Source organism: Barbus barbus (assembly GCF_936440315.1).
Source record: "Barbus barbus genome assembly, chromosome: 25".
Taxonomy (NCBI): Eukaryota; Metazoa; Chordata; class Actinopteri; order Cypriniformes; family Cyprinidae; genus Barbus; species Barbus barbus.
Window position 1 is genome coordinate 7,990,469 of NC_136753.1, and position 25,087 is coordinate 8,015,555.

Here is a 25,087-nt window from a genome sequence, read left to right on the forward strand (position 1 = left end):
AGTGCCCAACAAGAATATAGAGCAGTGACAAAACCCTTTCAAATGGAGGGAAATAAAGAAAAGGGGAACAGGGTGACTAATGAAATAAGAATACAGAATGAATGAAAGATATCTAACCGCAGCCAGACTCATCCTGGACCCTCATTCTCTGCACATGAAGGTTGGTAGGCATAAATTCCAATTTCCTCTCTGCTTTCAGATTACTGGCTTTAAATGATGGACCTGTAAGACATAGAGAGATAGAGAGAGAGTAAGAAATCTCTTGATACCCCTTTATCACTCAAACAGAGCAGACATGTCTACTATTCTTAGTCTTTCAGGTCACTGGAGAATCGTTCATAGAATTATGGGTCGTCTGAAAGAGTTTTTCTACCAGTTTAACCCTATAAAGTCAACTCATATAATCATATATGACATGCAAAAAAAAAAAAAACCCTCTAAATTAATCAACGTTTAAAACTTTGTTGAAAAATGTGTTGTGTCTATTACATGCCTTCTGTTGTCGAATTGATCATTTACACATTTTAGGAAGTTAAAAGAATCTTTCAAAAAATGTATAGACTTCCTGTCATGGTACCGGTTTGCTGTGAAATCTTTACTGATTTTTATCAAGTAAACATAATAATAACTAGTTTGTAATATTTCAAAATGAACACTTACTGGACTGAAGCAACTTGTTTGAGCCATCAGGCTGTTTCAATGTATTGCATTGCATTATATGTTTTGCCCCCCATAATGAACACTACAGAGCTCATAAAACCGAACATTTAAGCATTATCTTACTAAGACATTTAACAGGGACAATAGTGTGAATTATATTAAGAGTTCATTTGCAAAAACAGATAACTCCATTTTTAAATATGTTCAAAAATCATATTTTTGTCCTGCATTCCAATTAATATCAAACCAAACTGCAGTTGATTTGATTAAATAATAATAACAAAAAAATACAGCTAACTAACACAATAACAATAGTTATCTGTTTTTGCCAATAAACTCTTCATATCTATATGCATTTGATAAGTAATCTGCTATACTGATAGTATAGTATATTGATTTACGAGCTATCAGAATTTCATCTTTTGGCCTGATTAATATCAGCAACTGCACAAAATTGCAACTTTTTGCTCAGTTTTTGTTTTTTTGTATAAATGCATGCATGTAAATATAATGACTTCATTCATTTTATCTGGCATGGCCTTAATGAATTTCACAAGCGTGAGTCCTGATGATCATGTTATCTGATTTCATGTAATGATTTAAGAATTATTTTATTAGTGACCTAGCGAATAATCTTTTTTCCTTAATTTTCTGTATTTTTTTTTAAATGTTCAAATGCTAGTTTATTTACAAATTTTAAATTATATTTTGAAGCCAACACTATCAGTGTGGCCTGACATGTTTGGACAACTCTCCTTTTGCACATCTTATGTGTGCTGAAGTACAAAACATATGAGAGTTCTGAAATGAAGTGTGTAACACAACAGGAACACCTCTTGCAAACTCCAAATGCAGACTGACCTTTGTAGTCCTGCAGTTCTGTGAGTGTATCCTGATAGGGCTGAAGGATGCTCTGGTACTGCGTCACGATTTGCCGTCTGAGATTCTCCCAACACGGTGATAACTCCCCCAACTCCTCCAGCTCAGATACTCTACGAACATCAAAACACACACATCATGTAAAGGAACACTCTTTGTATATATTCATGCCATCCAAATGGTCATAGTGTGCATGCAACTGTTCATATGTCTGAGATTATGATAAACACCTGGAGGAATCCTCTTCCAGTAAGAGTTTGACTAACTGTCGTGGGATGTTAAGTGACAGGACGCTCTCAGCCATCTGTTCCAGGATTCGTAAATGATTCCCATCAGTGGTTGGAAAACGGTACATACGCGACATGGTGCCACCAAACACTGAGTAACAGAAATATAATTAAACCATAATGATAAATCAATTGTGCCAGGCGGTAGCATTAAAACTGTATTTGCATGCATTTATTATATTATGACCAGGTCCTGGGTTTCACTTCTGTCAATAAAAATGGAATTAAGCTTGGGAAAAGCACTATTACAACAATAAAACATATTTATCATTAGTTATTCTTAGTACCAGCCATGTTTCTGTCAATATTTCCCAAGGAGACAACATGTATCAAGTGGTGGCCGGTGCTTTTCAAGACCGAGGAAGCACATATAACACTCCTTACTTGTTAAGACAAGATCTGAAAAACTTGAGGAAATTTTCTGCAATGTTGCTACAAAAAGCTGCTTCCAAAACTACTACAAAAAAGGTGTAAATTAAACAACTTCCTTTCTTTTTTTAATACACAAAAATATAAGATTATGAATAATCCAATAAAAACAGACTTCTTTTAACTGTATTTGTATCTCTGAGAACTTTCTGGACAGCTGTTACTCACAACTGTGCAAAAGTGTGGGATATGTAACTGTTTTTTTGGAAATACTTTTATTCAACAAGTATCCATTCAACTGGTCAAAAGTGACAGTAAAGATTTTAACAGTGGTACAAAAATCACAAAAATGTAATAAGTAAATATTTAAGTATGCATGCATGTATGTTTCTACAATTTTTTTTGTAGTTTTGAACATTTTATTTATATTTAAACATAACAGTAAATGTTCCCTGAGCACTAAATCAGCATATTAAAATTATTTCTGAAGGATCGTGTAATATTAAAGACTGGAGTAACAGCTGCTGAAAATTCAGATTTGCCATTAAAGGAATAATTTTTTTTTTTTTAATAAATTTATTAAAATAGAAAAGTTATTTTTATTTTAATATTTTATAATATATCTGTTTTCTACAAAACAAATAATTTTGCCAAATGTTTTGATTAAAAAGTGTACTATACATTTTGAAAATGCCACTTAATATTTTATTATGTAACGCAAATACATTTATATATTGTGGTGTCAAATTTTGCCTAAATTTAAATTTTTTGCCATTTGTTGCTGAGTCCCAGCCTTTTGAGAACTCATCCAATCATCATATAGCGAAGGTGTTTTCAGGCAGTACAAAAATATGGATTGAAAACCAAATGCCCATTGAACAAACAGATGGTTTTTCCAAAGCAAAAAGCCCATATATAATGCTCCTCATTACTCCATGTGAAGCATGTGGTTCTAACTGAAGCCAAAATGACGTGTTTAGAGCATGAAATCAATGAAACAGTTCCATGCCACACACATTAGGCCATACACTACATTTCCATCAAAATGAATAAGTCTTAGGGTGTGAAAAATAAGCTGTTCTTCTAGAGGCTGACATTCTTACCAGATCGTAGAAAAGAGTCTTTCCACAGAGAGGCGTATTTCACTCGGACTCCCACAGATTCTGTCAGGCTCTCATCCACGGCAAGGACAGTCTGCAGCAATGGCACAATATAGAACAAAAACATGTCAGAATGAGTAAAAAGTAGTGAACAAACATGCTGCTAGTTGGGTCACTGGGGCATAGGTAGGCTCACCCTGCCATTGATGGTGTCTTGTAGTTGTTTGATTGGTGTATGCTGATCTCTCTTCTCCTCTAGCTGCCAGGCAATGACTGTAATACTACCCACATGCTTGTTTTCTGCTGACCTGAGGAAAAGGAATAACAGATGTCAATACGCTCAAACTGCATCTGCCTGCATCTTTTCAGCATTAAACCACTTCTAGACACCCATCTAGGAACTGTCATGACTGGTGGATCACCTGAGAGGTAAGTTTAGTCTGTGGTTCTTTTCCAGCAGAAGATCCTTCACTGGAAACATCGCTGAGCCAAGAAGGTACATCTAAAAAGTGAGAAAAATTAAATAAAAGAACCAAAAGATAAAGACAAAATAGCAGAATCAAAGCTGTTCTTTTCATTTGTTGTGCGTGGTATGTATCTCACCGTTCCTTGTGAGCGATCTTTTACATCATACACGGAGAGTTTGACCTGTGTGTGCTGGTTAATGTGGGAGTCTTGGAAGAAAGCAACACTGCTGAGGAACATGGGATTACTTGTACCCTGCAAAACAAAGGTCAAACCATTTGTTTCGATTAGTCATCAGTCCACATTGTTCCATAAATGACAGAAAAAACTTCAACACGAAACACTAGGGCTGGACCAAAAAATAGATTTTATGATTGATTGTGTACTTCATTTGAACAATCTTGATAATGTTTCTTCTACAGCCCATGGAAAAATAAATCATGTTTTACCTGAGTTTGTAACCCAAAATGAACATTAGACAGAGTACCATAATATGAGAACAAAGTTGTCCTCATAACAACATACTGTACAAAAAGTGTACTGTGATTCACGAACATATGACTCTTATCATCTGATCCTTTTAATCTGCCAATATTTGGAAATGAATTAATCTGAATCGGCTGATAAGCATTTCTGTTTGGCTGCTGTGTCAGAAATGGGACTTTTATTTTGACAGCACTGAGAACGCTAGTTTTATTTTTCCCAAATTCCAAAATTTTGTTTATATTTCTCTGGATTTAATTTTTTCTCCGTTTAAATTTTTCTAGACTCTGCTTTAATGGTTAAATAAAAAAAAAAAAAAAAAAAACCAAAACACGTCTAATTATTTGAAATTATGAAACTTGAATAATTTAACAGCAATTTATTAAGTTCAACAAAAATGACTGTTTTTAAGCCCATATTTCACCTCTAATTCATTTATTTTATAACAAAATGTATTATTACCATGGGCTTTTTAAGAAATATGGTGTTGTGTATTACAGTGCTCTGGTAAATATTTTTTATGGTACATATTAACATTATTAATTATTAAAAAATTAATAGTTTTTTTATTATTATTAGTAGTATCATTACATTAAGTAATATATTTCTGTCGCAGTTTATTCACGTTAAACCAAACTTTTATTTTGACAGGTTGCTGTGAAGACCTTAAGTTTCATATTGTATTTAATTTGATGATAGTTTTCTCAAAAGAAATGGTCAAATGCTCATGAAGCGACTCCCAGAGCAGTTTTAGCGATTATGTTTATGTATTCATGTTCTCATATATTGAGGCGGTAGAGGCTGAAAACACCACGAGCATCACGTGCGCTTCAGTATGTGTGTAGTAAACGAAACCGTGTGTCTGCACCCATTCATTCACATTCATATTTAAATAGTATTTTTAAGGATTAATATTCACAGACACAAGTCCATATGGCATTTTTATTTAAGAGTACTGACGTAATTTTCATTTATTCATCCAAAATTTGGCAAATTCCATAAAATTCCATGTTATACAGTAAATTCCTTTTTTTTTTCCGTCTGAGTTTTCCCCATCGCTGAAATCATAGGGCCCTAGAACGTCAGTGCACAGGGCTCCCATTCTCCCACTCGTCCTAGGTTTACAGTCTCAGTGATAATAAATTATTAGACAGTACTAAACAAAGAAAGTAAACGCATATGAAAAAGTATTATAGAAGTATAATCGGCATCTGTTGACCACTTATATAGACAGTTATTAAAAATTGTAATAATATGCCACAGGGTTACTCCTTTAACTATGTTTTTGAACAAATAATACATTCTGTGACGAGCGTCCCGATTACTCATCAGCGTTGCCCTGGAGACAAAGGAGAAACACCTGCTCCTGCTCATCACGGCTGGATCGCTCACACCTGAAGCTCGTCAGCCCGCGGCCAGATAAGCCGTGCGTGGCTAGGAGTCAGAGGGAGAGACATCTCCCTACACGCTGAGAACTAATGTGCCGTACTCTTCTCATCTTTTGCAGACCCCAGCGAGTGAGCGATCCTGCCCTGCCACAAGCACCGCACAGCTGCACCACCCTGGGAAGAAAGCGCACCAAGAAGAGCACCACAGCACCTCAGCCACCTTTTTTGCACCCGACACCCCTCTGCATTAATAAATCCACCCTCCGGGGTATTTATTTTGAGCCACCCTTGTTGCGTGTTTCTTCCACCCTGCCACAGTGGTGGAGAATGCGGGCAGATTAAGGAAGTACACCAACAAGTGATCCCAACCGGTTGTCTCACGATTCTTTTTTTTCCTCCCTCTCTGTTTGTACTTTCAGAAAGAGCGGCACTCCTCCCCAAGGATGGAAGATCTGCTCCGCCAGCTTACAGAGGTTAGCCTGCGTCAGCAGCAAATCGTGGAACATCTTGCTGTCCGCCAGAGCCAGGTTGACGAGAACATCGCTGCCCTTCGCACGGCCGCCCGCCAGCGCGTTCCGTTACCAGATCCGCGGATACAGGCCGCGCAGATGCTGCCGAAAATGACCGCGCACGATGATGTTGAAGCCTACCTGCAGATGTTCGAGAACACTGCCACCGCTGAGGGTTGGTCTCCGGATGACTGGACTCGCGCGTTAGCCCCACTCCTCACCGGCGAGCCCCAGCGAGTTTTCTTTAGTCTACCAACATCTACCGCGGAGAAATACGAGGATGTCAAGAGGGAAATCCTGGCCCGAGTGGGGCTGTCACCCATCTGCGCGGCCCAGCAGTTCAACGACTGGACCTACCAACCCCAGCGACCGGCGCGTGTCCAGGCAGCAGAGCTCACCAGGCTCGCACAGCACTGGCTGATGGTTGGTTCTCCCACGGCAGCCCAGGTAACGGAGCGCATCACCGTCGATCGCCTCCTCCGTGCCCTACCGCGCATGTATCGACAAGCTGTTGGCATGAGGGATCCCACAACCATCCTCGAGGTAGTTGAGGCGATCGAGCTGGCTGAGGCGGCCCAACGGCGTGAAGCTGGGGAGCGAGTGCCGCCTTTTCCCCGGAGGGTGGCTCCGGAGCAACGCGCGCTGGAGGGCACCTCGCGACACGTGGACAGGAAGGCGGTCCCCGAGCCCCAGGATGTATCCATGCCATCAGCGCCTCCTTCGCCCAAGACTCGGACTTGGATGGCAGGCTGTGTCCTTCATCAGACTCCGCCCAAAGGAGCCCCGACGGCCGAGGTAAAAATTAATGGGCGGGCCTTCACAGCGGTGCTCGATACGGGCAGCGCCGTCAGTCTCGTCAGGGCGGGGGTCCTCCCTCCCCGCTACGAGATAAAAGGAAGACTTCCTATCACCTGTGTGCATGGAGATACCCGGGAAGTCCCAGTACGACGGGTATCTGTCGCCACGTCCGTTGGCTCCTGGCCCCTAGAGGTGGGCCTCGTAAAGGATTTACCCGTACCGGTACTACTGGGACGAGACTGGCCGGGACTGGATGCCCTCTTGGGCACCGCCACACAGCCTGCCAGCCCAAGCGGGGGCCGCCCTGGACGGCAGCCAACGAAGAGGCCCAGCCGCCGCCCCGTTCTCCTAGCCTCCGACAGTGGGAGAGATGGTGAGTCCCCTTCCCAAAATCCTAACCTTTTCTATGATGTCTACCAACAGGTTGTGGGAGGGGGCTCCTTTGGCCGAGCCCAGCGAGAGGACGACAGGCTAAAACATTGTTGGAGACAGGTGTGCGTCTTAGAGGGGAAGGACGTCCGGCCAAAGCCCCATCCTCTCCCCCACTTTGTCGTGGAGAACGGCCTGCTCTACTGTGTCGCCCAGCGGAGGGGGGAGGAAAAAAAACTACTGGTGGTTCCAAGACCGAAGGCGGAGACCGTCCTACACTTGGCACACGCCCATCCGCTGGCGGGACACCTCGGCGCGGCCAATACTACTCAGCGCATCCGTGACCGGTTCCACTGGCCTGGCCTGGAGGCTGATGTGAAACGCTTCTGTCAGGCCTGCCCAACGTGCCAGAAGACATCGCCCAGGCCACCTCCCCCCTCGCCGCTCATCCCGCTACCCATCATAGAGGTGCCCTTCGAGCGTATCGGGATGGATTTAGTGGGGCCGTTGCCAAAATCAGCCCGGGGGCATGAGCACATCTTAGTCGTCGTTGATTATGCCACCCGGTATCCCGAAGCCATACCCCTCCGGAAAGCCACAGCCAAAAACATCGCCCACGAGCTGTTCCTTCTGTTTAGCCGGGTCGGCATCCCGATGGAGATCCTGACCGATCAGGGAACACCGTTCATGTCCCGGCTAATGGCTGACCTCTGCCGGCTGCTCCGGGTAAAGCACCTGCGGACCACCGTATACCATCCTCAGACCGACGGACTCGTCGAGAGATTCAATCAAACTCTCAAGCAGATGCTGCGGAGGGTGGCAGCCGAAGACCGACGAGATTGGGACCTAATGTTGCCCTATGTCCTTTTTGGTATACGGGAGGTTCCGCAGGCATCAACGGGCTTTACTCCGTTTGAGCTCCTTTTCGGAAGACAGCCTCGGGGGCTACTCGACGTTGCAAAGGAGGCTTGGGAACACCAACAACCCACCCCACACCGGTCCCTCGTCGAGCATGTCACCGAAATGAGGCAGCGGATCGATCGAGTCATGCCGTTAGTCCGGGAACACCTGGCCAAAGCCCAGCAAGCCCAACAACGCCACTACGATCGCGCAGCTCAGCCTCGGGAGTTCCAGACGGGCGACCAAGTCATGGTCTTGGTCCCCACCTCTGCCTGCAAATTCCTGGCCACGTGGCAGGGGCCGTACACGGTGGTAGAGAAGGTGGGACCGGTTACTTACCGCGTGCGCCAGCCTGGGAGACGGAGGCCCCAACAGCTCTATCATGTCAACTTGTTGAAGAAGTGGGTGGGGACCAGAGAGCAAACCGCGGCTTTCGCTACCACGGAGCCCGTCTTGGTGGACATCAATCCTGAACTGTCGGCGGCGCAGAAGGCTGAGCTGCAGCACCTGATCGGTCAGTTCTCAGATGTGTTCTCGCCTGTCCCCGGGAAGACCCAAATGGTTCAGCATGACATCAAAACGCCGCCAGGGGTCGTTATAAAGCAACGGCCCTACCGTATCCCTGAGGCTCGTCGGCAGGCTGTAGAGGAGGAAATTCAGCAGATGCTGAAGTTAGGGGTGATTGAACCATCCCGTAGCCCATGGTCCAGCCCCATCGTCCTGGTCCCGAAACCGGATGGCACCCTCCGCTTCTGCAATGACTTTCGACGCCTCAACGAAGTTTCAGATTTTGACGGCTACCCAATGCCCCGAGTGGACGAACTCCTGGAGCGATTGGGAAGGGCCCGGTTCATCTCCACGCTCGACCTCACGAAAGGATACTGGCAGGTACCTCTATCGGACAATGCAAAACCCAAGACAGCTTTCTCCACACCCAGCGGACACTGGCAATACCGGACCCTTCCCTTTGGCCTTCACGGGGCACCGGCCACGTTCCAACGCCTGATGGATGTTATACTCCGCCCCCACCAACAATACGCGGCCACGTACCTGGATGACATCGTCGTTCACTCGGAGCGTTGGGAGGACCACCTAGACCGTCTGCGGAGGGTGCTGGTGGAGCTCCGACGGGCTGGACTCACCGCCAACCCTCGCAAGTGTCATCTAGCGCTCTTTGAGGCCAAGTACCTGGGCTTCCGAGTCGGACGGGGCCTCATCAAGCCGCAGGAAACGAAGGTGGAGGCTGTCCGCGCTGCCCCGACGCCGTCCTCGAAGTCTCAGGTACGAGCGTTCCTAGGGTTGGCGGGTTACTATCGCTGCTTCATCCCTGACTTTTCCTCCTTAGCCGCCCCTCTGACAGACCTTACCAGGAAGGGGCAGCCCGAACGCATCACCTGGAGTCCAGAGGCGGAGGAGGCGTTCCAGAGGATCAAGCATGCCCTAACGGCGGAGCCGGTCTTGCGGGCCCCAGACTTCGGCTGCCCCTTCCTGTTGCAGACGGATGCCTCTGAGACAGGGTTGGGAGCCGTCCTGTCCCAAGTACAGGAAGGTGAGGAACACCCTGTCTTGTTTATCAGCAGGAAGCTGACCAAGGCCGAGAGGAACTACGCCACCGTCGAGAAGGAGGCTCTGGCGATAAAATGGGCAGTCCTGGAGCTGCGCTACTACCTGCTGGGCCGTAAGTTCACCCTGTTCACAGACCACGCGCCCCTCCAGTGGATGGCCAGGGCTAAAGACACCAACGCCAGGGTGACTCGGTGGTTCCTCGCGCTCCAGGACTTCTGCTTCGACGTCCGTCACCGAGCCGGAACCTCCAATGCCAACGCCGATGGGCTCTCTCGGTTCTGGTCAGCCTACGCAGGTCTGTCAGGGGTCACTCCCCACCCACCCCCTATTTCCCCCTTGTTTGCTCCATATGTTTCCACCAGGACCAGGACAACGCTTAGGGGGGGGGAGTGTGACGAGCGTCCCGATTACTCATCAGCGTTGCCCTGGAGACAAAGGAGAAACACCTGCTCCTGCTCATCACGGCTGGATCGCTCACACCTGAAGCTCGTCAGCCCGCGGCCAGATAAGCCGTGCGTGGCTAGGAGTCAGAGGGAGAGACATCTCCCTACACGCTGAGAACTAATGTGCCGTACTCTTCTCATCTTTTGCAGACCCCAGCGAGTGAGCGATCCTGCCCTGCCACAAGCACCGCACAGCTGCACCACCCTGGGAAGAAAGCGCACCAAGAAGAGCACCACAGCACCTCAGCCACCTTTTTTGCACCCGACACCCCTCTGCATTAATAAATCCACCCTCCGGGGTATTTATTTTGAGCCACCCTTGTTGCGTGTTTCTTCCACCCTGCCACAATTCATATAAGTGAAGTGTTCATGAACTTATTAAATGGTTACCTGCATAATTTATAGCATTAGCAAAGAGTGCCATAACAGAAATACGCCCCAATTAATAAAATTACATCGCTCACCTCAATGATCTCTGTCTGTGCATGTTTGGTCCAGAAAGCCTGAGGAGGTGTGGTACAGCTCACAGCAACAAAACTGTTGGGTTTTCGGTCCAAAGACGGTGTGGTCAGCTCACTACAGACTATACAATCACATTCACATTCAGGTTCAAGACAGAGTGAAGATTTTCCACAAGAAGCATTGTATATATATGAATGAGCTACAGTGTCCCTCAAGTGTTATTTGCTAAAACCTGCCGGCACGCAGAGATATAATCAGACCTCCACAGTTAAACCACTTTATTTACAGCTTATGAGAGATAGAGGCAGTCACTTAATCCAAACGCTGCTGCTTTAGTGGTTAACTTCCCGTAAGCATACAGTAGGACACAGAGAACTCACAGAAATATTTATACTACTGTTCAGCGTCATTTACCATCTAGAGATCAGATCTGATAGCCAGCTGAACCATTATATTCCCAGCAGTCTTGGCTGCTAGTGGAGAATAGATCATTTCTGGTGCCACTTAAAAAAATTATGTGACAGTTGGAAAAACCAAGACTGACCAAGACTGAACTCCAGTACTGGCTCATCTGGATCTTGACTGTTTCCTACAAAGAGGAGAAAGAGAAAGACCTTATATAATTCTGACCTGATATAATGCAAAGTAAAATGTAATACGAGAGAATATCAAAACACAAGTTCACTAGCACTATTGTATACCTTCTAATGCTAGTCCAAGCATCTCTGAGGAAAGCTCAAAAGTATTCAACCTGTACACCGACCACGGCCGTTCCCTCCGTGACATTTTGGCAGGATGTTTGTGTGTTGAAGTTCAAATAACAGGAGTAGTGGAAACCCACACACAGCCAGACACACTCCTGTGTGGCCGTTTCCTCCTTTGTTATCTGAGAGAGAGAAAGAGAGAAAATGTATTTTTTCAGAATTGATGGAAACACAGGAACATTGAAGTAGTATTTGACAAGCAGCTGAACTTCACAAGACCACATTTTTCTACAGGCACCACCGGAGGGTTCTAGAGTACAATCACACCTTCCAGAATTGTAATAGAAACAATTCTTGTGGGGGTTTGCTTCCTTTCAGCTATTTAACTTAACTATTTGAAAAATTCTATATTAGCAATATCCTTTGCTCTGCTTCCGGGGTCGTTAAGTACAATAAATAAATTCAACTGTTTGATTCATTGGGAAGGCAGAGTATTGCAGATCCATTCAGAATGGATGAAACCAGTGGACCAGATGGCATTGCTCTGAAGAAGCCTGTCCAATATACCTCCTCCACTCCTCTTTTATGAATATTTTATATTCCTCTTATCTTTTTCTGAATATGCAAAATTTAAATGCCTTTAATAGAGGCCTAATATTCCCCTTTTTACAAAATGTAATATATGTCTCAGGTGTTCCCAGAATGTGTCTGAAGTTTCAGCTCAAAATTCCCCACATCATTTATTATATCATTTTGAAAATGCCTATTTTGAGTGGAAGCAGAAACACGCTGTTTTTGTACATATATCTTTAAATGCAAATGAGCTCCTGCTTCCCACCCCCTTTTCCAGAATAGGGCTGTGCCTTTACAGCTCATTCCTCAGATATTCTGCCCAAAAAAACAAACATCTGTTTGGTTTTGATTATCCTGTCAAACGTGCTGAAATCAAGCATTTTAAACCAGCTGAAACGGTTTTCTGAGCACACGCATCCAAAGCACACGCACAGAAAGCGGCTGTTACATGGCATGTGAGCACTAAACTAATTTCTCTTTCATGTCTTATTGCGCTTAAACCGACAAATACACACTTGTCTCTTCTGAGGTTGGGACTCTAAATAGTGTTCTGTGCTCATCATCGTTCATCATCGTATAATCGGGACCCGATTATAGCATGGAACATGGAAAAAGTCAGATTTTGATGATATGTCACCTTAAAAACTACAACATCAGAAAGAAAGGACTGGAAACTTAAGATAAATATTTAGTAGAAGACTAACCCCGGGTTTCACAGACAAGGCTTAAGCCTAGTCCTAGACTAAAATGTAAGTCTGAGCTGTTTAAGTTGAAATAAACTTGCACTGACTGATCTTAAAATATATCAGTGCCTTTGTTTTGTCTCAAGATACACACCAGTAATGTTTTTTTTTCTAAGGATGTTTATAAAAATGACTTAAATGTCCCAATTGAACTACGGCCTAATCCTGGCTTAGTCTAAGCCCTGCCTATGAAACCAGGCCTAGATCTCTGAGAACAGCTCTAGAAGTGACCATTAGGTATGAGATGGTATAGGACTGTATGCCCATATGTGATAAAGGGAGTCCCTCTACTGTACATCTGTTTATCCATCTAGATTTTTCAATCATTTGAAAGACCTTCTATGAATCATCTGTGCCTCTAGTAGGCATATATATAACTTCATAATGTTAATAGACATGGTTGATGAACAGAACCTCGCCTGCCCACATCACACTATGAGTCAAACATGAACAAGAGGAGCTGATGTTAAATGCAACACACACAGATGCATCAAATCCCAACAAATGCCCTTTTTTGAAATTCACATAATGTGGCCCAAAGGTCTAACTGGGATTTATTTAAGGTAGACATAGAAATAAATACAGTTTAAGTATTAAGCAAAAGGGGAACATACAAAATATTAAATTTAAGAAATTCTGATACTCAAGTACTCAAACATTTCCCTGTCAAAATGCTTTAACCCCAATTGATAATTGAAAAATGCACACATTAGACAAATGAACTTCTAGACCCCACAGTATGTATTCTCACACAAACCAAAACCACAGACTGCAAAAGCAGCAGTGATAACGGTACAGTATGTGAATGGTGAGTGTGTGTGTGTGTTTGGATGCAGAATGTTGTGGCAGCTTGTTTACTGCATGTTGAGCTGCAAGCACGTGTCCATCCATGCCTTTTACACATGAGAGCAGTGAGGAGGAGAGAGTCCCCTCTTCAATTCATCTTCTCACTATACTTTGTGTGAGAAAAAAAGCAGGTAATAAATATTTATCTTTATAAATCATCGTTTGTTAAACATCAAGAATTTAATTTAGACAACTGACAGAAATATGACAGAAAGTGTCCTAAATTCTGCTCAGCTGGTTGTCTCAGTGGAGATGATGATTTATGGTATCGTCACTCTCTGTGAGATTGTTCTTTCATTGCTGCTAAAATGCACAAACTACAACAACAACAAAGAACAACAAGACCTGCTGTGGTAGATTATTAAAGCAAGTGGGCTGCAAACTTTCACTAGCTATTGCCACAACCTCAATGACCCAGCTCTGCAGCTTCTGCAAAACCATGAGAAAAACAACTTATGAAAGTAGTGATGCATCAAAATAGAAATATTCATTTTAAGCTAAATGCAGGATTTTTAGTCAAGAATTTTCAATTATGTTTGGAGCAGATTCTCAAACAAATTACAATAAATTATTATTGACGATAATAATAATAAAATGCTATCATACTTATTCTTTCATTTCTTTGTTCCCTGGCAATACAACAATAATAACTGACATTTTCAAATAATATTTTTAAACTTTACTGATGCAAAAACTGATTTTTAACTAAAATAAGCTCCTTCTGTAGTTTCTTAAGAATAGCCAACAATGGACAATAGATCTTTCTACAGAAACAGTGGCAGTTGGATGTTTCACATTAGAGACAATTCCTCTTCTCATGCATTTAATGAGATTTTGTATTTAATAGCCTCTATGCAAACATGGGAAAACTTTTTATTAATCCTCTAAAACCAAGATAGCGATCACTTTTGGGCATGATGACTTGTATGCACAGCTGTAAACAAATATAAACTGCACCTGGGCTTGACACTTGGAATATGCTTCCTTAGACTTAGCAAGTTTCCTTGTCTATTTGGATTTTTTTTTTACCACACAAACAAGATGGCACATAGATTTTCCACGTACTGGATGACACAATAATAGTTTCAGGTCAAATTTTGGCCACAATTTTAGGCCTTTTTTCCTCTTTTGGACAAAAACTAAAAATGGCATCCCTAGTAAGTGGGAGAACTTCTTGTTCTCATTCCCGATGGATCAGACATTAACACCAATACTGAGTGCCATATATAGGTCCTGGAGACCCCACCAGATTTATGAGTCACATGAACTGGAACAGGAAGACAGGGAGAGCTTTTTCCAATAATCCCTACGGACTACCTGACACACTTTTTCTTCATGTGTCCTGCTGAAAACGGCACACAAATTCTAACAGACTCCTCCAAGTGAGTATGAAATACTGTAGGAGTCCAATGTCGTTTTAAAGCAAGAACTGCTTCAACAAGCACTAGCAGTTGTCTGATTTTAGTGTGTTGGTTTCCTGCAGAGGGCAAGGAGAGTTGAAGTGAAAACACTTTTCACTTCTCTCTTGCTGGTTACAGCATTTTTCATGTGCAACAGAGAGGAACTTGGTTTAAGATGCAGCTGGTTGCCCTAAACCTCCGTAAATGGCCAGAGATATTTCATTTTTTCTTCGGTCCACCTGAGGTGACAGCAGCAGGCTTTAATTAAAGGGATAGTTCACACAAAAATAAAAACGGTCATCATTTACCTACCCTCATGCTGCTTCAAATTCATAATACTTTTGTTCATCTTGACACACAAATGAAGTTATTTTTAAAGAGATCTAAGCGATTAAAAGCCCCTTCCACTTAACTTTGACACTTTAAAAGGTTCACAATGAGATCGTAAAACAGACGGTCACTTTATATGATGAACACACTTAGGCCAATTTACACTTCTTTTTTTTACATATAAACATTAATTAACACACATGCAAGAAGCATAACAAATACAGTAATAGAGTGCTCAAAAGGTCCAGCAAAGGTCTGTTCATCATGAAATTTCTCCATGTCTCTGAGGCTCCAAATCAGTACAATAATAATAACTTATAGACTACACTATATGCAAGTTTATAAGTTAATATATAGTTTTGATTATTTTAATTGCCTTGCAAACATTATAAGAAAATGTGTGAATACACATCAATATCTTATAATATGCAAATCATATAGACCAAGTTTAAAATGTAACACTCAATTTTTATACAACATGCAACATTGGGTCCCTGCTCTGCCTTACAATCCACTGAGGGGTCCTTGCCTGAAGACTCCGGCTTTAAATAGCCCACTTCTAAAGAATGACACCAACGGCAACTTACATTATAAGCTTAAGAGTTATTTTTCTTCAGAGATAAGCATGGTCAAAACAAGCTCCACTCTTTTCAAATATCCATGAGAGAGACAGAGAAAGAAACAGAAAGAGTGAAGAAAAATGAGAGTGTTTGTTTTAGAAGACTTTTTTTTTTTTTTTTTTTTTTTTTTCACAGGCACCGAGTCAGGAGGAGAGCAGAGACTGAAGACCGTAAAAGGGCAAACCTAGTTTCCCAGTTTTCGCTTTCTGTCTGACTGCCAAAGCTCGAACCCATAGTCCTTCTCCTCTTACGCTCGCTCTCTCTCTCTCTGTCTCTCATACACACATAATGTCATTAAACAGTTAAGCAGGTAAGTGGCCTGAAACCCCCACAGATGTTCTTCTCTAGTTAAACTTCCCACACAGAGAGAGAGTTAACAAACCAAGCTCAACACGATCCAGAACTGATCATCTCTATAACACAGTGTCTCCTTTCCTCTTCCCACACACCTCTCATTTACAGCTGCCCCACTTCCTCCCACACACACACTCAGGTAAAACTTTCTATAGTGTTAAACTGTCATTTTTACCCTCTCTCAAGCGCTGTCAACTCCAAACCATCCTTTCGATTTAAAATGTTAAACAATGGACCAGTTCACCAAATATACCACTATAATATTTGTCAACCCCAAAAACAACCCAGTCTTATCCAGCTTTTCATGAACAAGCAAATTCCTAGTAATTGAGTATACAGTTTTTCGTTGATTGGCTGATATTCACAATTCTCATTTTGCCAATATAGGGTTATTAGATAATTAATCGTGGCCTTCTACAATTTTAAGATTTATATCATATTGCCATCATGGTGCCTAAATTAACTTTACACATTTATTGTGATTTTATTTCATGTTTTGACAAAGTAATATAGATTTATGATATTGTTTTTTATTATTATCAGCCATTAGAGTTAGATTATGCAATAAGATACAATGCAAGCAAGCACACTCACAATCTTGCATTGTTTATTAGCGGTCCAGCAGACTTCCTCTTTTCCATCAAATCACTTGCTTGATATTTTAGACTCCTTCATTTTGTTTTCGACTGCTGTAATAACCTTTGTGGATAAGATGTGATGTAGAGAAGATATGAATATGTGTATAAGATATGAAGAAAGCATGTGGAATTTTCTATAGTGTCCAGACGAATAGCTCCCTTAAAGCTGTTATTCAAGACATTATTTGCCTCAAGCTTTAGAGCGTAGTTTCAAAATAAACCAGTGTGTTAAAGTATCTGGGGTAGTGGAGGATGTCTGAGAGCCAGGGGAAGGAAAAAACAAAACATTGAGAACAGTAAGTTCATAGGGTAATAACAGTCCTCTACTTATGTTTTCTGTCAGAGTGACGTCCTGAGAAACTTCCAGTATGTAAAATCTCCAGATGGCCTCGCTAGTATTAGGAAGACACTGATCTATGAGCTGGGGTAGCAAACACTGCACTGAGAACTGTGTCTGATGGAGAGATAAATAGGAAGAAAAAGAGAGGGATAGAGAGTGTGTATGTGTTTTTGTGCTCAGGAACAAAACAAAGACTACCCCTCCTTTTAGATGGTCTGTTCATCCAATTGGAGCTTGCATAATTTCTTTAGAGGACAACCACAGATGTTACCCTTTGAGATGAAAATGAGCAACAGCCATCTTTCCCCCAGCATGAGCTCATAAACACAAAGCCTTATTTTTTGTCTTACATTTGTTTGTTTTATTTTATTTTATCTATTATTTTGCATGTATAAAACTAGTATAATTAACATTTACATGGAACCTATTAAGGTTTTGGTGTCCTTACAGTCCCAGCCATAGGAAACAAACAGACAACGGCAACAGAAGAACTGAAACTAGGCTTGTCAGCATATTTTTACATTTACATTTACGCATTTAGCAGACGCTTTTATCCAAAGCGACTTACATTGCATTCAAGTTACAGTTTTTACATTTTATCAGCTCTTGCTTTCCCTGGGAATCGAACCCATGACCTTGGCGTTGCTAGCGCCATGCTCAACTATTTGAGCTACAGGAAAGCATATTCAATAATTTCATGTAAATCATGCCATAAAGTGCATCGTTTTTTCCATAGCAGTTTTGTTGTTGTTAACTAATATTAAAACGATTAAAATAGAAATGTATAAAATAGAATTAGCTAGATGAATTAGAAAATTAGATGAAAAAACTTTGGATTGACAATATTCATTTCAATCCATCTTCATTTTAATGAACTGGTACCAATTCTCAAATCGTTCTTTAATATTTTAGTCAATAAAAAGTCAAATGCAACATTCATTACATTCACCTCAAGAGTCATTCAATGTCCACTGCTCAATAGTTAGCTACAAAAAGAGAGAGAAAAAAACAAACCTCTAGAGATGAGTCATTTTGCTAAATATGCCCTATATTGCAAATTCAATATATTTGTACTTACTTAACCTATTAGTATTGTCTTTATGTATTTTGAATAAATCTGTCATGACAACAATGTTTTTATTACAGGCACTGTTTAATTGTTCATATTTCAACAACAAACTGTAGAAGAAATATATTTATGTTATTATATATAAAAACAACCCTGCGTAAAATTTAAAATTAAAATTTACTTTACTGCGTAAAGTTTGTTTTTGAGTGTTTATTATTATTATTCTATCTAAAAATAAATAGCAACTGAATTTAATAGTTTACTCTAAAACTAATAAAATGACAAAGCACACAACATAATTAGTAAAAGTTACATTAACATGAAATCTGAAAATACAAAAAAGAAAAAAAAAAAAGTAAATACTATTAAAGTATAAAATATACTAAAATAATACTGTTTCATAGTTAATGTGTTAATGCACTGAGGTTTCTTTTCTTTGCCTTTACTATGATAGGACAGTGTAGTGTAGACAGGAAGCCCATAACGCAACGTCATTATCTGTCGGTGCAATTTTCATTAAGCTATCAGTGCCTAAGAGGTTTCTTTTGAAGAAAAGAAAACAAAACAATGTGCATGTTCTGGTTCCGCAACTCATTTGGATGACATCCTTAGTGGAATGTAAAGGGAATGCAGAGGGAATTTCCCAACTCTTTAAAAAAAGCTTGAGTTTTAGTTTGAAGTCAACTGTAAAAGTTCAATTATGTTATCTGAAAGAACATTAAAGTATTAGCAAGTACAAAAGATTGCAACTAAAGAATCCTTTAGAACAGATGAAGTGTTTTCAAAGAAATGTGTTAACAAGAAGTGGGCAGTGGAAATGCATATGTGCAAGTAAGTGCAGCTGAACCAGGATGTTTTTCAGCTTGTAAGAGGTCTTAAGGGAAGTGGTTTGTCACTTGCAACAGAAGCACCACTATGAGGAAGTAGATAAAAATGAATCAAGGTACTCAACTTGGCTGATCACATTCTCTATTCTGGACTATGATGCAATGACTTTTATACTGAATGCCAAAATGAGCTCGTGTGACTACAAATATTTGACTAGTCCCCGACCTATGCAATACTCTAACAATAAAAAATATATATGCATGAGCTGTGTTACCAATCCCTGAATCTAGAACACTTCTTCAGCATGCTTCACTATGACTAACAAGGAGGACGACTCTGAAGGTCAGCAGGAAATGACTTAGCTCTCCACTGATGCACTGGTGCTAGTCAGGTATTGAGCTCCTATTTCACAGAAGCACATGGGGGAAGAGAGAAATGCAGAGATTGCTAGGTGGCATGACTCTATTCTGGAATCAACTAGCAAAAATGACTGTATTTAGCCCATTTATGTTTTGTGGGGTCTTCAGAGCAAATGAGCATAATCGGTGCCATTTGTAATGTATTAAAAAACTGTAACCTAAAACTGTCTAAACCTCTTAGGAAAGCACTAGGAAATTACTTAAGGCCAAAAAGGAATATGTAATCAGGAACCACTTGCATTCTTGCATAATTTCACACATAAGCAATGCATGCACATTATATTTCAGTGTTTTCTCTGCAATTATGTCCTTACTGATTACAATTACACAAAAAATGTATTAGAAAAAATTCCATGTCTATACTGATTTCCAGTAGGCATAAGATATTACATACATTTTAAAATGTCTCTACTATCCTTGTTTAATGTTGATCATTTTTGTCAGTGATTTAATTAGCGTTATATTTTTACAACTACTTGTGAAGTTAAAAGTTTTTCCACTTTAACATAATTATTTTCTTTTCCATTGTACTCCATCCAGCTGTTTTTAAACACAAGAACAAGTCTTAAGTAAACACAGCCAAAGAAACCAAAGTCTGACGACCCTAATTATAGAGGGTTTCCTTAAGACAAAAAAACAACAACAACTAGTTGTTCTTATAATTATGTCATTCCTAATTTACGGTAGTAACTAAGGCATGCTTGGTGGGTTGTTAAGCCAAAATGTCACATTTTTACAGAGCTATAAAAGGTACATGAGCTACTGGAGCATGTGGCCTCCTTTATATATACATGTACAGATTTCAACATTTAGCCTAATACAAATACAAACGCATTTAACGTCTTTGCACAAATGAGCTAGTATCTTAAAATAGTATATTAGTGGTCATTACAAAACAGAGCAGCTGTTTCTGGTAAGAGTTTCACATTTATTATTCATCCCTGATTGCTTTCAAGACTCCATCATCCACTTGACCGGAGAAGGAACATTTCGTGGAAATGGTTCGCATCAGGACCAAAATAACATAACATCCTTCCCTCAACATAGCATACGATAGAGGACCTTTCCAAACCGTCACGTTTCCAATAATACAAGTGCTTTTCCAGGGCACAAATAGAAGCAGACAGACCTTTTAATTCCACAATATCTTATATCCAAAGAAATATCAATAATGCAGGCCTGTGTTGTATAACTAGTGGGCAAGCCTTGGGAAGCTCCACGGCATAAGTTCAACAACAAAATGCTCCACAGATCGGTTCTGATCTGCTCCCAGCCTGCTGAAGAAGCTGAGTCATTATAGACCTAACACGACGACAGATCCTAATTCGATTCCATGTGAACTACAGCATGTATCCCATCATACATCTCAGCTCAGCATGAATCCCTTCATGTTCAGCATACAAGTGAAGTGAGTGAAGTGACATTCAGCCAAGTATGGTGACCCATACTCGGAATTCGTGCTCTGCATTTAACCCATCACGCGTGCACACACACAGCAGTGAACACACACACACACCGTGAACATACACCCGGAGCAGTGGGCAGCCATTTTATGCTGCAGCGCCCGGGGAGCAGTTGGGGGTTCGGTGCCTTGCTCAAGGGCACCTCAGTCGTGGTATTGAGGGTGGAGAGAGCGCTGGACATTCACTCCCCCCACCTACAATTCCTGCCGGCCGGAGACTCGAACCCGCAACCTTTGGATCACGAGTCCAACTCTCTAACCATTAGGCCACGACTTCCCCAACAGAAGCGTAGAATAAAATGTTACCAATTAAAAGAAAAAACAAAAAGAGAACTCTCCTCAAAATAAAGATGATCAGTCTAGTTCAAATATTCATCAGAACGTAACTGACATTTTTTAAAATTTGATTACTTTTTTTCCACATTTTACATAACCTCAGTGGCAAAGTGCTTCCCAGGCTGGGCCTAATGGTCTCTAGGAGCCATAAGGAAAAAAATAGATACTCTGAAAACCTGGCACAGGGCTGCAGCATCTCGTGAGGATGCTGCCAATCTTTAAGAGCATACATGTCTCTGTGATTGAAATTCTCAGGCTGTAAATCTTTTGAAGGTGCCTTTTCAGGTAGTGAAGGGGAATAATCAAACAGCTCACACCGCTAGAGGAACGTGTTACATCTGACTCACAGACATGACTGACCGTAAGAGGCGGTGACATGATCACAGCAGAGCTACATGTGACCTGAGTTGAGAGGGTAAGACCATTTTTATCAGCCATCTAAGCATGTTTATAATAGTAGCTCCGTTTTCTTGGTTCTTTTGGTCTGGACCAAATAATGTAAATAATATGTTTATTAGGGCTGCAACAAACGATTATTTTGATCATTTATCTAATGATTATTACAACGATTAATCGTCAATTATTTCTCTGATTAATCAGTAGACTTTGATTATTCAGCTTTTGCAATTAGTTAAAATATTAAGTTATACATATTCTAATAATTAATTGATACAAATAAATATATTTCGCACACAAAATGAATGACAGACAAACTCTCTCATTCACCATTTATTTAGCTATATGAAAAAGTAACTGAATGACACATGATCCTGCCTAACATCTCCTTTTGTAAGTCATATGAATAAGAAACAAAAGAAAAGATAAGAAGTTTTATTTTTATTTGAGATTTTTCATAACATAATCTCTCTTAAAATACCTTATAGGGTTATGATAATCAAAACAATCCTGAGCTAGATCAAGATTTGATCTCTGCAAACCAAATTATCATTTTAACGAAATAATTTTTTTCCCACTAATAAAAAGATCATGTTTAATACTGTAAAGCTGTTTCATTTAAGGCTATCTAATGCAGAAAGTGCTATATAAATAAACATGATGTTACTGGACTTTTCTGGAGTAGCGAACTGCTGAACTCTTAAAACATCCACATCGCTCTAATCAGATGCGTTCTTAACTGCTTCTTTCTCACCGCTGTCAGTTTTTGTTGTGCTTATTTTGTAATTGAGAGGAAAGCGTGCAGCGTATATTTACATAATCATCCAAACGCTGCTCAGTAGCTGCAGGTTCGGCTGCGTTTGCGCTGAAGCTCTGTGTCGTCTTCTCCTGAATTGCATCCAGGAGGGCTGAATTACAATCTTGCTCTACAGCATGACACTGGTAAAACTGCATTATCGTAGGCTCTTCCATTAGGTCATATGAAATCAAACGGCTACACGAGTAGTATCAACTACTGTTGATAATGTCGACTTATCGTTTCAGCCCTAATGTTTATTTCTAGTTTGCTTAGCATTCACACTGTCACCGAATCTAAAGATACAAAACAAAAAGCATAAGGATACGGTCACATCCTGGGGTGTGTTTCCCAAAAGCAAATATGGTTGCAGTTTTGTTGTAACCAATAGAGTTCAATGGAATTAACAACCATAGTTAACTAACAATGGCTTTGGGAAACCCCCCCCTAATTGGATGAGCGCATTTAGCCTAGCACACAACATTGTTTCGAATAATCGGCAAGATCACAGAATACGCTTGCCTTGAACATTTTGGCCTTTTTGCGGTCACATCTTGTAACATTACATCCTGTTTTTGGTTCCTTTAGATGTCTTAGGACCACGCTGCTTTCATATTTCTGTCAAACTGTAAACCTGCCAAGTGTAATCATGCCCTAAAACACAACCAAACTGACTTAGACAAACACATCTTTCTTTGTCTCACTTATTACAGTGGATTTTTTGCTGAAGTAAAGTAACTGAAAAACAATAAATGTATTATATAACCATAAAACCAAGAAATGCATCTTCTACTTGCTTTTACAGGGCCTGGCCTGTATAGTCATGAAGTCTTAATGTAGAATCCCACTTAACGCTGCTGTGTGGCGCCTGCACATGGCCCCTGTTTTCCTCTCAGCTGAGTGAAACTACAACAAATCCCTAAACGAAGTGTGATCAAGTACACTGCATTTGAACTGTACTTACGCAACAGCCTGCCAGCTTCATGAAATATCAAACTCCAACCAGGAGCGAACCAGTCCAAACCTAAAATACTTTGTATTTGGAAGGAATTTCTGGTTATCGGACAAAACTTACCAGATATTCTAAAGAGCCCATTATTAAGAGAACTTTAAATATAAGTCTCACTTTTTAAAAATAAGTCTCACTCTAATTCTCGCAAATATGCAGAACATGCTACCAAATGGATAAAACAAACAAACATGTGCCTGTAAACAAACAGAAATTAGCCACTGCAATCCACTGCATCAACATTTCTCTTTGGAGCTATCTTCATAAAAATAGTTGATGTGGGTATAAAAAAATGAGTTGGCCACCAAAAAAGGTTGCAGGTTCAAACCTCTGCAGAGTGTTATTCAAGAGTCAATAACATAGCAAGGACATGTTTGACCAAGTAATCATTGCAATATTTCTTTTTTGGCTTTAAGTTGACTAATGTATAAATATCTGGATGTTGTAATTGTTATGATTGAAATAACCATTAAAAACATCATTAGAAATGACTAAAACCCCATGGAAAATAACTATTAAAAATATCATAAACTGATTTAACCATACACAAACATCTTTTAAAATTGCATTTAGAGTATAAATAAAGTACATTGTCATATTTCATATCTTCCTAGAACACAATTTGGATACTACAAGTAAGACATTAAACATCCAATTAAGTAATGACATACATATATACACATATATATATATATATATATATATATATATATATATATATATATATATATATATATATATATATATATATATATATATATTAATAAGGAATGTTCTCAAGATTACAAGGCAATTATTTAGTCAAGTCATGGACAGCTCAGAATGGCCCTGTTTCACTATCATAGTACAATTTAAACATCAGATCAGAGAACACTGGTCTTTCAGGTCACACCGCATGCATAACGTTACATACATTCACCCGCCTCTGCCTAAAAAGACGTTTCGTATTCCCCCAAAGAAACATTTGTAGCTTTCGATTTGGCAGGCAGTGCCTGCAGGTTATTTTACAAAAAAAATCCGACCGCGATTATAGCCAAGTCATTCAAACAACTTACAAATGTAACTTATCTTCAGTTCGCCTCCCTGCGCGCTACACAGCACACAAACAACACAGATTACTTTATGGTTATTTCTCTGGTTGTGTAACCAAAAAAGAGCCTCGAGGCTGACTGTTCCGAATGTTTCACAAATCAGATGTACTCACATCTCAGTTGGCGCTGTGTCAATCCATATTGCCATCTGAAGAGTTGTGATGCATGCGAAGCTCTGTTGCCAAATTCCAGCGCGCTGCTTCTTGCTCTTTTTTGCGCTGCTGCATAGTGTGACCCCGCCCTTATGCGTGACGCCATCCTGCTCGGCCCCGCCTTTCCCACGCGCTCTCTCCGCAACTACACGTGTGCAGACACAAACAAGAAAGATTGTTTATACACTAATAAACAATAAAAACAAAACAATATAATATAATAGTTCAACATACTGGTCTGCACTTAATTAGTTTAATTATGATTGTGACAGTGTAATAAAAATAATATCTTTAATTGTGTTA

The 25,087-nt window shown here is 40.6% G+C and overlaps 1 protein-coding gene across 1 annotated transcript in view; it reads right to left on the bottom strand.

Moving 5' to 3' along the window:
- LOC306845408 (inositol polyphosphate-4-phosphatase type I A-like) overlaps positions 1-24,808 on the bottom strand; it is a 44,190-nt gene extending 19,382 nt beyond the window's left edge. The window contains exons 1-11 of the mRNA XM_079378186.1: positions 24,746-24,808; positions 11,380-11,564; positions 11,223-11,267; positions 10,681-10,799; positions 3,899-4,015; positions 3,718-3,797; positions 3,492-3,603; positions 3,299-3,389; positions 1,770-1,917; positions 1,522-1,652; positions 118-222 (exon numbers count right to left, since the gene is read on the bottom strand). Of these exons, the coding sequence (XP_079234312.1) occupies positions 118-222; positions 1,522-1,652; positions 1,770-1,917; positions 3,299-3,389; positions 3,492-3,603; positions 3,718-3,797; positions 3,899-4,015; positions 10,681-10,799; positions 11,223-11,267; positions 11,380-11,464 (1,033 nt within the window). The 5' untranslated portion in view covers positions 11,465-11,564; positions 24,746-24,808. The remainder of the gene's footprint in view (positions 1-117; positions 223-1,521; positions 1,653-1,769; positions 1,918-3,298; positions 3,390-3,491; positions 3,604-3,717; positions 3,798-3,898; positions 4,016-10,680; positions 10,800-11,222; positions 11,268-11,379; positions 11,565-24,745) is intronic.
- Between the last annotated feature and the right edge of the window lie 279 nt (positions 24,809-25,087).